The 12,566-nt window shown below is 33.3% G+C and overlaps 1 protein-coding gene across 1 annotated transcript in view; it reads left to right on the top strand.

The window, feature by feature from the left end:
- Window positions 1–4,388, top strand: part of LOC142336564 (uncharacterized) — a 41,174-nt gene extending 36,786 nt beyond the window's left edge. Inside the window, exon 4 of the mRNA XM_075385473.1 lies at window positions 4,112–4,388. Within this exon, the coding sequence (XP_075241588.1) occupies window positions 4,112–4,338 (227 nt within the window). The 3' untranslated portion in view covers window positions 4,339–4,388. The remainder of the gene's footprint in view (window positions 1–4,111) is intronic.
- The last annotated feature ends 8,178 nt before the right edge of the window (window positions 4,389–12,566 follow it).

Here is a 12,566-nt window from a genome sequence, read left to right as displayed (position 1 = left end):
TTGAGGGTCCCCCTGTTGGCCACTTGATTGTAGTTGTCGTAGTCTTGGCAGTATATGTTGAGGGAGGGACAAATCAGTGGCTAAATTCGGAAATGTGTAACCCAATTTTAACATGTCTACTCGTTTTGATTGGTAAAATTAATCATTTTTTTCAAAAACTCAAGTTAATAAACATCATTGTTAATATACCACCTGACGAAGACGCAAAACGTCTGAATTCTTTCTCCAAAATGTTTTGCAAAATTGCTCTTTCAAAATCTTCAAAATCGCTTCTTCGAATCCACTGTTTTTTTAATTGCATGAACTTGTCTGAGTCAACTGCAAGTACGTTGAGGTTGTTCAGCTTGCCCCAGATACTATCAATAAGAAGTAGTTGGGGTACAATCAGTTTTTCACTACTGTCAGACCATTCATTGCGAAGTCTCCTTCTTCGCACGCTTAATAAGCTTTGAGGAATTTTTTGCAGAGTTGTAAGTTCCTCCCAGGAAGCTTAGAATGTCCAGAAATTGCAAAACAAGAAAATTCATTCCAATGTACTTGTTACTCATTCCAATCACTTTGGGAGCAATGTCTTTCGATTAGCAGACGATGGAGAAGATACTCTTCTATCAGGTTTAAACAATCCCGAGAGCTTTTGTATCCAAACATTGTACTAGAATAGTTCTCTGTCATGTTTAAAACTTGATAAAAACTTGAGCTCGTTTCTTAGTCTATGCCTTTCAAAATATTCATCCTGCTTGTCGTAGGGCTATGCTTCGTTCTCGAATGCATTTACCATGTTGATGAGTCTTTGATTATTTCTCACTGGAACCAATTTTTGAACAGCTGAATATTTCTCTTCCAATTTCAGTACGAAAGCATTCAGTTTTTCTCTCATTAATAACGCGCTCTTTTCTGCTAAAATAATCTGGCTAGATACAAAATCACGAATTAATTGAGAGATTGTCGTTGTAAATGAATACTGGGTCATCAAGTAGGTTGGAAGCTATTGGCATGCTAATGGAAACGTCTGGTCCAATCAACGTAGTCAATTCTGTGTTTCTAACTGTGTTGGTGGGAGCAATTTTTGACTCAAAATCGAATACAATAAGATGAGAAAAGAGCCTCAGCTCTTTTGGAACATTAATTTTAACGTCATGCAAAGGATCAAAAAATATTTTCCATTAGTATGCTCTTGTTGGATGTTTGTGGTTTGTATTTTTGTAGCAGTTTTGCATGTGTCTCATAAGATTGAAGGATCTGTTGAAATCCTGATCGCATACATGGCGCGAGAATTTTTTCAGAAACTTATTTACATCCACTGTCCAACAGATGTAGTCCTCACATCTCATAAACGATGTTGTATTTGAGTTTTTTATCGAGGAGCGATGAGTATGTTCAGCAACCATTTTCGATTGTTCGTCGCAAAAAAATGGAATAAATCTGAGTAATCTGTTAGTCAACTCTTCAAGTATAGCTTTTAATTATCATAATGTATGACTGGAAAGCTTTATTCATCTCTCCTTGTCGCTGAGAGAAATGTCTACACCGATTTCATTGTACTTTGCTGTAGCTCATTGCTGCCATGTATTTCGTAAGTCAGTGCACGGAGCGTAAACAAGTTGTATTTTGTAGGGTTTCTATTCGCAGTCAGAAACAAAACATTAACTTATGGTTTTTTTAGTAAAGTTGATAAAATTGGTTGTTTTATGCATCCAAGCGGAACACAACTCAGGAGAAATACGATGAAAGTGACATATGTAACGCAAAAACAAACTTCCGTTTCGTATCTGGAAGCTGAATGATAAAATTTGGTGGAAAATAATTACTTCACAGTTTTAATAGAATTGAGATTTGAGTCAGAGAGAACAATGGGATTTAAGAATACGGGGATTCTCGTCAGAGTTATGCACACTTTGAAGTACAAAACCAAATGATGTGTTAAATTTAGCTGCACAGAGTAATTCGTTGTAAACAAAATCCAATTTCTTGATCACTGTTTTATGGCTGAGACCAATTAACTTGATGTTATGCCCTTTCTTTCCAGACAATTCAAACACCGAGTCTTGTAAAAAGTGCTTGACTGTTTCTGGGCACTGTGACGAGTAGTAGAGTCTCCCTAGATAGATAAGTCAACGTCATCTTAGGCTACTGGAACAGAACTCTGGTGATTTTGTCGCTTGTGATGAAGTTGATAATAAATTGAAAACGATAAATTGCAGCTGCTGCATATAAATATGTCTTGAGAATCAATCGCGGTGCATGCGAGGAAGCAATATGATGCTGCAGTTTCTTATCGTTGCGGAAAAGATGAGAGCAAATTAAGCAGTTTCTTGCGTGACGTTTCGGCTGTCTGCTCATATTAGGTCTCAATGTAGTTTTTTTGCATGAAGGACCCTGTTCCTTTGGATTAGAAGTTCTTTCTGAAAAGTTTACAATTAAAAACTAATTTGAGAAGTGAGATAGGAACAGAGTGTAGAATTAAACAGACGGTACAATTAAAAGTTGCAACAGAAAAAATCTGATTGTTAGAAATCGAGGTGAATATTTTACTCAACTGCACTGAAATTTAAAAATCAGCTAATGAAATTTGTGTAAAGATGAACTTCGTGATTGGATATGACGTAGTTATGACGACACTATAAAGTTATTACGACGAAATCATTACGTTTTTGTGTCATTTCTGTGACTAAATGACAAATCACGTGAAAAATTTGGGATCATTAATAGTTAACCCAGTAGAATTGTTATTGAGTATTTATCAGACTTCATGAAGAAGAAATCATTTCCCCCCAATTAAACCAATTACAGTTAATGGGATCACGTGAGAAGTTTTTGTGTTACAGAAAAGATTTTGATGCGTGTATGGTTGTAAAGTTGCGGTATCGTAGGAATAATAGCAGGAACTTAGAACAATTTAGGAAAAAATTGAGAAAGTTTCTTTCAATTTCAGCTTATTTTTCAGAATAAGTTGATAAATGAATTCGCTATTATTTGGCATTAATTGCATGTTTTTGGCAATAATTGGGTGTTTTTTGCCTAGAGTTTGGTATTTTTGGCAAGAATTGGGTGTTTTTGACAATAACTGGGTATTTTAGCCATAAATGGTTGTTTTTGCCAAGATTTGGGTATTTTTGGCAATTATTAGATATTTTGGCAATAATTGTATAATTTTTAGCAAAAATAGGGTATTATGGTTATTTTTGCCAAGAATTTGGTTTTTTGCAGAATAAGTTGATAATACTGGGTATTTTCAGCTCAAATTGGTCATTTTTCGGGGCAAAGTTTGGGTATTTTTTGTCAAGAATTGGGTTTTTTCCAAGAATTGGGTGTTTTTGGCAAAATTTAGGTTTTTTGGCAATAATTGGGTTTTTTTGCCAAGATTTTTTTGACAGTAATTGGGATTTTGGCACAAATTGGGTATTTTTTGGCAAGAATTGGTATTTTTGGCAACAATTGGTTATTATTTGGCAAGAATTGTGTATTTATGGCAATAATTGGGTTTTTTGCAATAATTGCGTGTTTTTTTGTCAAGAATGGGGTATTTTTGGCGATAATGGAATTTTTTGGGTAATGATTGGGTTTTTTGACAGGAATTGGGCATGTGTGGCAAAAAAATTGTAAAATAGCAAAAATTATTTATGTCAGCACAAAATCGAGTAAATTCTAGTGAAAATTATCTGAATTTCAATGAAAAATTATGAAATAGTATTTACGTAAATGAATGATTGAAAGTTACAATTGTGAAAATTATGCGTGAACGAAATGTATGAAACTAAAATTTCTGCAGTTATATTTCATTAAATAGATAAGATTATCTGAAGTGAATTTGAGCGGAAAATCACAACTGCATTTCACCCCGGGTAATTACGATAAATACCCCAGGGTAATTATGATAAGATGGCAGATCTATTGTTCTCACTCTTTTCAGGTAGATCTTTAGGAATCGGATGAAAAAGGGCTATACTTAATGTTAATACATAGGTTCATCCTTTTACCAGCCCCCACTCTTGCTCACCCTACTACTCTTACGCATTAAATCCGTATTTAAAAACATGGCTTAAAAGGAAACGATATAATGGATATCTGGATAGAAAGGATATAATGACAAGCCGAAACAACCTATTTTCAGGTTCTGATTCACACCGATCACTGTATCGATCGGAAAGGGTGCTGTCTGCTCATGATTGGTTCTGCGAGATCATGGGCACTCCATACGATAAAGGGGTTCTAGCGGAGAGGAAACGAATTCGAATGCAGTTGGACGATCAACGACCAGCAGAGCGTATATGCGCAACTATCAAAGAATCGGGTTGCATCAAAAAGACGGTCATTTACAGAGCAACAAATATATATTAGAGCAAACCACGAATAAAAGAAAAGCTGACAACTCTTTTCATCACAAATAAAATGAGTGTTAAATTTTATCAGCCAAAAACGCCGAAAACTTTTTTGTTTACGTCTGTATCTTACCCGGTAACCAAAACGAAAAAGATGAATTTATCTTTGTAACGGCTATAATGAGAAAGATCCGGGAGATCATCTATGCTCGGGTGTTTCCAATTTTAGCCCCCAGTAGAGGTCATAACCTATAAACCCGATCACCGTAAACATGCCATAATGGGAAGTAAAGACCCTAATGCTCATTTGTTTAATAGCCGCGTCCTCAATTCCAGGCGGCTATTATTGCGCTCCTAATTTTTTTAATCGTCCAACAGATTTTTGTTTCGTCTTACCCTGACTTCTTGGAATTAACTTTTTCAAAGACATTTGTGACCTCTACTGCTTTGCAATTAAAATTTGTGTTCGTGACGTCATTTCTGCTTTTAGGTCAATTGCGTGACCTACCTCACTCAAAACAATGACTTCTGAACTCACTTATGGAACTTTAATTTTTATGAACAATTACCAATTAAAGTTCAATAGTGTGCATCTAAGAAGTGCCAAACTTACATGTCCTAACTCCTGAGTAATAGAGTCTTGAGTTTTAATATCGAACATTAATTTTGAAAAAGCTCCATTAGGGCTTTTTCCTTGTAGAGCAATTGTGTCTCATAAAAATGAAAGTCCAAATCCAACCCAAAAAGTCTAGTGATCTAATAAAAAGCTGGTGGTCGATCTGTCAATTTATTTCTTTAGTTGTTTCAATTCATGGTAGGCCACAAGAGTTTATCGCGGCTATTTTCCGGCAATCTGCCGGCTATATTTTTTTCAGTCGAGTCGACTGCTTGAATTCGAGCTAATACTTAATATTTTGCTGTCTGTTTGAGCTATGTTATTAATTACTCTCAAACGAAGTTTGTAGCATTTATATTAGTCCTGACGGTCTTTTTTTAAGGCAATTTTTCGCTTGACCGATTTTTCGTCTGACGCTTTTGACATTTCGTCCTCAAAAACGGGATAAACAGGTAGCGCCCAGCGGGCATTAAGTGCTCTTGGAGCCTTACCGCTCTGTTTCAGCTCAAACTGTTTTGGAGACCTATACTTATACTTATGGTATGAAGGGCTGTTCTTAGAGGTTGAGACACCTCCCCCCCCCCCTGTTGACCCCCACCCCCACCATTGCCTCCACCCCCCCCCCCCCCACCGCGCTGTTGCCCCTCAACCCAGTGTTGCCCCACCATCAGTCCGGTGCACCACCCTTGGCTAGCTACTGACGAAGCCAACCGCTCGCCGGTCGTTTGAGAGCAATTCGCCCAACGTTAGTCGGTTATGTTTCAAGTTTTGGGACTTTCCCATTATAGCCCTCCAGCTCAGTAGTCTTATAACGGGCTAATGGGAAAGTCCCAAAACTTGAAAAAAAATAGTTGAAACAGACAGCAAAATGTTAATGAACAAACTTTAATGGGTGCACAATAGTGAACACACTTTAATGGGGGCAATCATTTCATGGGTGAGGGGGCGGACGTTATATTTATATAACCACTAAGCTGGGGCTGTAATGGGAAAAACCAGATTGAGTTAATAATAAAATTTATAAAAAATACTATATTACGTAATCATTTTTCTTAACTCGATCTGTCCCAATTTTTTCAAGCCGTAAGTATTTTTTGGGGAGTACTATTTTGGCTTTCAAAATCTGTTCAATTGATATGGAATTTCGAATTCTAATTTATAAAATTTTCTAGCAATTTGTTTTGTATAGTATAGTTTTCCTTTTTCGTATGATGCAACAGCTGTTTCAGCCCTCATGACGCTCAACAATCGCAAATAGCAGTAAACAGTAATAGTTTTGAAAATGTAAACGAAATCTGAAAAAAAAAATTCGACTTCAAGTTAAATCGGATCTTTCCCATTCTTTTAGTCCCTAATTACCATAGTAACACCATAATCGGGTCATAAGTTTGTGGGTGACCATATTGGAAAAGAATCTTTAGATAAAGATTTCAACTGCTTCTTTCAGGCGAAAAGATGTACGTTAAAAGTCATAGAAAAATAAAGGTATAGGTTGATTGGTTTCACAAGGTTTCATCGTTTTCATAAATTTTATTTGAAATGATAACCTTAAGTCCAAATCACTTGTCAAAAATCAACATTTTGTCAATTTTGCTTGTTTCCATCCTTTCGATGAGTTAAGAGAAGTACAAAAGTAACAAAACAATATTGAAAAAGTTAACAATGTTTATTCATTTACAAAAAAAAAGAATCTATTGAATACCAATGTACAACACATAAACGCGGTCAAAATAAACATTTACTTTTTCGATTAGATATTCCACGAGGAAAAAGTTTCACAGTAATTTTAAACAGCAACTATAAAGCGAAGGGAATTTTGAAAAATTTTCTCTTTTAAATTTTCAAGTCTTCTAGCTTTACTATTGTGTTTTTTACGGAAAAAGTGAGAGAAAAGTCAAACTAATTTCAAAAAAATCATCCATAAAAAATATTAAATGGGTATAATTACATTAGATTTTTTTTGTATCAAAGTGAAAGAACATTTGCGACACTGTAGAACAACATAGATGTTTATACAGCGCAAAAATTTTTGCAGTGGAAAAACTGGGCAATTTTTTTTTTTGAAAAAGGAAAACGAGAACTGTATCAAGAACTGTATGTCTGTTCAGATAGTCATATATGAGCAGCTTTAGAACAACAACGGCTGAAAGTTTTTCCATTCCTAGGTTCCTCAAGATTTAAAAAAAATGTGACCATATATTGAGGTTACAACTTAATAATTTATTCTTAGATTGAAACTAACTCTGATATTCAATCAAAAAATTGTTTATTTTATACAAATGTTTGTCAAATGTGTACCTACCATTCGCTTTTTATCTATAATTCAACGGTTCATTTAAAAAGTTCCCGGAAAGAATGACAGAATCTAGCGTTTAGAAGTGTTAACAAACACATGAAATACTATGCACTTGATGAGTTTCTCATTTTATTTTGCTGATTTTTGACTCATGCATTGTATGTTCTAGAAAAAAAAACTCGCCAAAATAAATTACTTCTAGCGGAGGCAAAAGAGACAGTTTCAACACGCCGTGCTGAAAAATACCAAATAGCAGAAGATGAAGGCTAAAATTGTTCTTATTTATATTGAAATCTATTTATTTTCTCTGCTGGCACTCAATAGGTTTCGCCGTTAATTGCGGGTTTCATGAAATATCAGATTTTTTATGGTCCCTAGTTCTATGCAGTTGCCTACAAACATCTAAGGAAAAGAAATAGCATTATTTCTGGTATCAGGACAATCATCATGTCTTTAGAGAAGTGAATTTCCGGAAAAAAGAGACATTTTTATTCTGCTTAGAGATTAAGGTGCATTTTTCAGTAAAAAATGGGCTGTCACACATTTTTCTGTGCAATCAGAGTTTAAATATTCGAGTGTTGTTTTTGCAAAAGTGCAATTTTATTGACACTTTTTATACAAGCTCTGCCTCAAAAGTGGACAAATTGAGACTGTTTTGACTTGAATTAGTTTTGATTTTTTTTACAAAAAAAAGGATTATTCTTTTCACAATTTTAAAGGAAATTGAAAACAAAAAAGATAAATCTTTTGTCAGGAAATCCACAATTTGACAATTTTTTTTCCTGTTGTCTTGCGTCCGATGAAATAGGAAAAGTTTAAAAATGACAAACCAGTTTCAATAATACAAAAAATGTTGTTTCTTCTGTCCAACAGAAAGATTCTAATGAAAATCACTCTACAACACAAGAATGCGGTCAAAACATAGATACCGCAAGATATTTTCCACTGAAAAAAAACTAAGTTTAAGTTTTAAAAAGTTGAGTTTTATAGAGAGCTTCGTATCTAATTTTCACAAGATCGCATATCAGCAGTTGTTGAAAAAACGGCAATGCATTTTTGGTATGCCCAGTTTTCACTTGACAAAAATTTTGGCATAAAAATGAGGAAAGATGTTATTTTTTCATTCTTTTTTTTGAAACTAACTCTGATATCCCTGGCATTCAAAAGGTTTTGCCGTTTTTTGCGGGTTTCAAAAAACATCAAATTTATTATCCAGATTTCTAAGCAGTTGCCTACAAACATCTAAGAAAAATATATAGCATTATCTCTGGTATTGGGCTGTGACACATTTTTCTGTACAATCAGATATTTGTTTTTCGAGTGTTCTTTTTTCGAGAGTGTGATTTTATTTACATTTTCTATACAAACTCGGCCTCAAAAGTTGACAAATTTCGACTGTTTTGATTTGAATTGGTTGTGACTAGTTTCACAAAGACTGATTACTGTTTCTATACATTTAAATAAAAATGAAAACAAAAAAATCAAATCTCTTGTCAGCAAATCATTATTTTGACAATTTTGTTCCTATTGTCATCCGTTCGATGAAATAGGAGAAGTTTAAAAGTTACAAAACAGCTCTGAAAAATTGAAAATCAAATGAAAACCACTCTACAACACATGAATTCGGTCAAAGTAATTGTTCAATTTTTCTCCATTAGGCATTCCATTGGCGGGGGGAATTCACTGTAATTTTCTACAGCAGCGATAAAAAAAGAAATTGGGAAAAATTATGTCTCTTTTATCGCAATTCTTCTAGCTTCAAGCATGTATGTATTACAGAGAAATTGAGAAACACGTCAAACTAAATAAGAAATCTGGTTAGGAAAAGTTTAACTCAGTGATTTTTAAATGGAATTTTTCTGGATCAAATTGAAAAATCGACCCGTGTAACAGTGTTGAAAAACATAAAAACATAGGCACCGCAAGATATTTTGCACTGGAAAAAAACTAAGTTTAGTTTTTAAAAAGAAAAGAGGGCTGAGTTCTATCAAGAGCGTCATATCTAATATTAACAAGATCGCATATCAGAGGCTGTTGAACTGTTTTGGCTGTTTTGGCTGTTTTGGCTGTTTTGGCCTTCAATTGAGGGAAAATGTTAATTTCTGATTTTTATATGGAAACTAACTCTGATATTCCATCAAAACATTTGTTCCTTTTATACCAAACGTTTCATAAATGTACCGTTGTCTATCATTCGTCTTCTTTCTATAAATTAAAGGTATATTAAAAGTTCTCGGGATGAGTGCAGGAACCTAATAGTTAAAAGTGGTAAGAAAAACACCAGAAAAATTGTGTTTGTTGTGTTTAAGTTATCTATTTTGTTTCGTCGACTTTCGGCTCATGCATTTTATGTTCTAGCTTTAAGAAAGCTTTCTCTGATTTTTTGTTTAAAGTGTTTGGTCGTTAATCACTGGGTTGAGCAAACTTCAGATATAAGTTTACTATTTTTATCCAGTTTCTTAAAAACGTCTAACAAGAGATAGCGTTATATATAATGTCCCGACATTCAATTTAGACAGAAATGTTTTTCAGGTTAAAAATTAGACATTTTTGTTTAAATATTTAGCAGTGGGTGCGTTCCATAAAAATTGGGCATCAGAATATTTTTGCGCAATCAGCCTCTAGGTTTGATTTAGTGTTTTAGTGTATTTTGCATAAGTTTGTTTTTAGTGACCAATTGTATGCACGCTGTGCTTGTGCTTTAAAAATTGAAGTTTAGAGACCGTTTTAACCTGAAAATGATTAGTTTCATGAGGTTTCTTTGTTTTACCACAATTTAATTTAAAATGATAACATGTAACCCAAATCCCTTGTTAAAAAATCAATATTATGACAAATTTGTACTTTTTTTGTCACTTCAAAGAATCCAGAGAAGTCTAAAAAAGACAAAAACAAACTTGAAAAATAAAACAAGGTTTATTCCTTCTATCCAACGAAAACAATCTAATGAAAACCACTGAACAACACGTGAACGCGATCAAATTAAGTGTTCAATACTTGTACATTAAGAATTCCATGTGGAAGACATTTCAAGGTAGTTCTATACAGCACCAATAAAGACAATGAAATTTTGAAATAATTTGTCTGTTTTTGTTTAGCTTCAATTCTTGTCGCTTTAATAATGTATGCATTACAGAAAATTTTAGAAATACGTCGAACTAATTTGGTTCATAATTTGCTTCATAAAAAATGCGGTCCATATTTAATCAACTGAATGATTTTTCAATGGAATTTGTCTGGATCAAATTGAAAAATCGCTTCTTATGACAATGTAGAACAACATGGATTTATAGGCTGCGCAAGAGATTTTGCACTGGGATAACTAGGTTAAATTTTTTTTTTGAAAAAGGTGAATTTTATCAAGAGCTGTATATCTAATTTTCACATTATTGCAGGTCAGCAGCTGTTGAAAAAACAGCATGACATTTTTGCTATTCTCGGTTTCCACTGGACAAAAATTTTTGACTTAACTTAAGGAAAACTGTTAATTTTTCATTTCCATATTGAAACTAACTCTGATACTGCATCAAACTTTTCGTTCATTTTATACAAAAGTTACAAAAGTGCGTTGTATACCATTCGACTGTTTTCTATAGGTAAACGATTCTTGAATGACGATTCAAAAATTCTGGAATGAGTGTTAAAACCTAATTTTCAAAAGTGTTGAAAAACAAGAAGAATTATTTATCTGTTGGTTTAAGCTCTTTATTTTGTTTTGCTGATTTTTGACTCATTCATTGAATTTTTTTAACAAGAAAAACAGGCTCAAATAGTTCAATTGTTCAATTTTGGTGAACAGAGAAACTCTTCAGAGAACAGAGAAAAAAAATAGAGACTTCTAAAAAGCTCAAGACGAAGATTCAAGCTGTTCAATTTTTTTTGAAAATTATTCTATTTCTGCTTTTTCAAAATGTTTGGTCGTTAATCGCTGGGTTCAGCACACTTCAAACTTTTGTTCCCTATTTTTATCCATTTTCCGAAAATCATGTCCGAATATCATGTTTTATGGAGAAATGATTTTCAGGGAAACAAGGAGGCTCGTTAATGTGCGTTCGCACATGATTTTCCGACCCGCGCTCATCTACATTTTTCACTTAGCTGTCAACCAAATGAAAAACAAATCATAAATAGATGTTAACACAGAACTTAAGAAAATCTTTACACGAACTACTAATTGAATTAAATAATTTAAATAATGCCATGCCTCGTTACATAAGATCGGCCATTAATAAGACTACAGGAGAACAAAAAACAATTTACGCAATGAATTGTTGCCGTACAAAAAGATTTTGTACGGCAAAAATTCAACATTCAAACTTAAAAGCACCTAGTAGCAACGTCAAAATACAATCTGATAACACCTTTGCTACACAAATTTACTTTTTTGTTGCCACAAATCAGATAAGACATGGCAACAAGTCGACAAAAAGAACAAATAATAAAGTGAAATTCTAAAATCGACCAAGAAATTTTTACACAAAATATTTTCTTAAAACTTTTTCTAAAACATCAAATGTCTCAAACCTATTGGCTATTGAAGAAAATGTACTTGATGAATCTACTAAGATATCAATAACCAGAAAATTTTGAAGCTTTTAAAATCTTTCACTGTTATCTGAACTTTGTTTTTTATTTCAAATATTTAAAATAATTCAATTGAAATTATGCTGAAAGATTAACTGTGTTCACTTGGACTTCATTTGAAAATCATTGGGATCTATTATTACGCGAACGTGCATAAAGAAGACAAAAAGAACACAAAAATTGACCACTATCAAAACTTTGTTAAAACGCGTGCTGTCCAACAAATAAAATATTAGTTACGACATAGTCTTAATTAACACAATAATATTCAAAATACAAGGAAGTGGATGGGGCCTCTCCATTCTGAGAAATAGGTACACGTTGACAAATATAACAACAAAAACTAAAAGATTTTTTCAAATTATTTGAAAAAAATGTTTAAAAAAGTTAAGGCAATTTGCTTTAAACCTGCTGCCTTGAATAACTTCAATTTTCAACCCTCGGTTAGAAACTTTTGAGAACTTTCAGCAATTTATGACAACATGAAGAGTGAAAACAGGCAAAAATAGCTAAATAAAAGAAAACAATTGAGAGACAAATGTGTCGAAGCCGTTAAAAAATGAACTATTCAGTAAAAACTTCTTCCTTTTCGAATCATTTTTTAACCCTAATGGAATTCTTTTTTTGTAACATTATTTGTTGGAGTTCAAAAAACCAACAAATATGAACAAATATTTTAGAACCACGAATTTTTTTTGTGAAAAGCCCTAATATCAAAACCATAAAATTCAATAGCTTCTAACAGTAGTCA

Source organism: Convolutriloba macropyga, chromosome 3, assembly GCF_964194025.1.
Source record: "Convolutriloba macropyga chromosome 3, txConMacr16.3, whole genome shotgun sequence".
NCBI lineage: Eukaryota > Metazoa > Xenacoelomorpha > Acoela > Convolutidae > Convolutriloba > Convolutriloba macropyga.
Note: the sequence above shows the minus strand (reverse complement) of the source record. Positions and strands in the feature narration are given on the sequence as shown.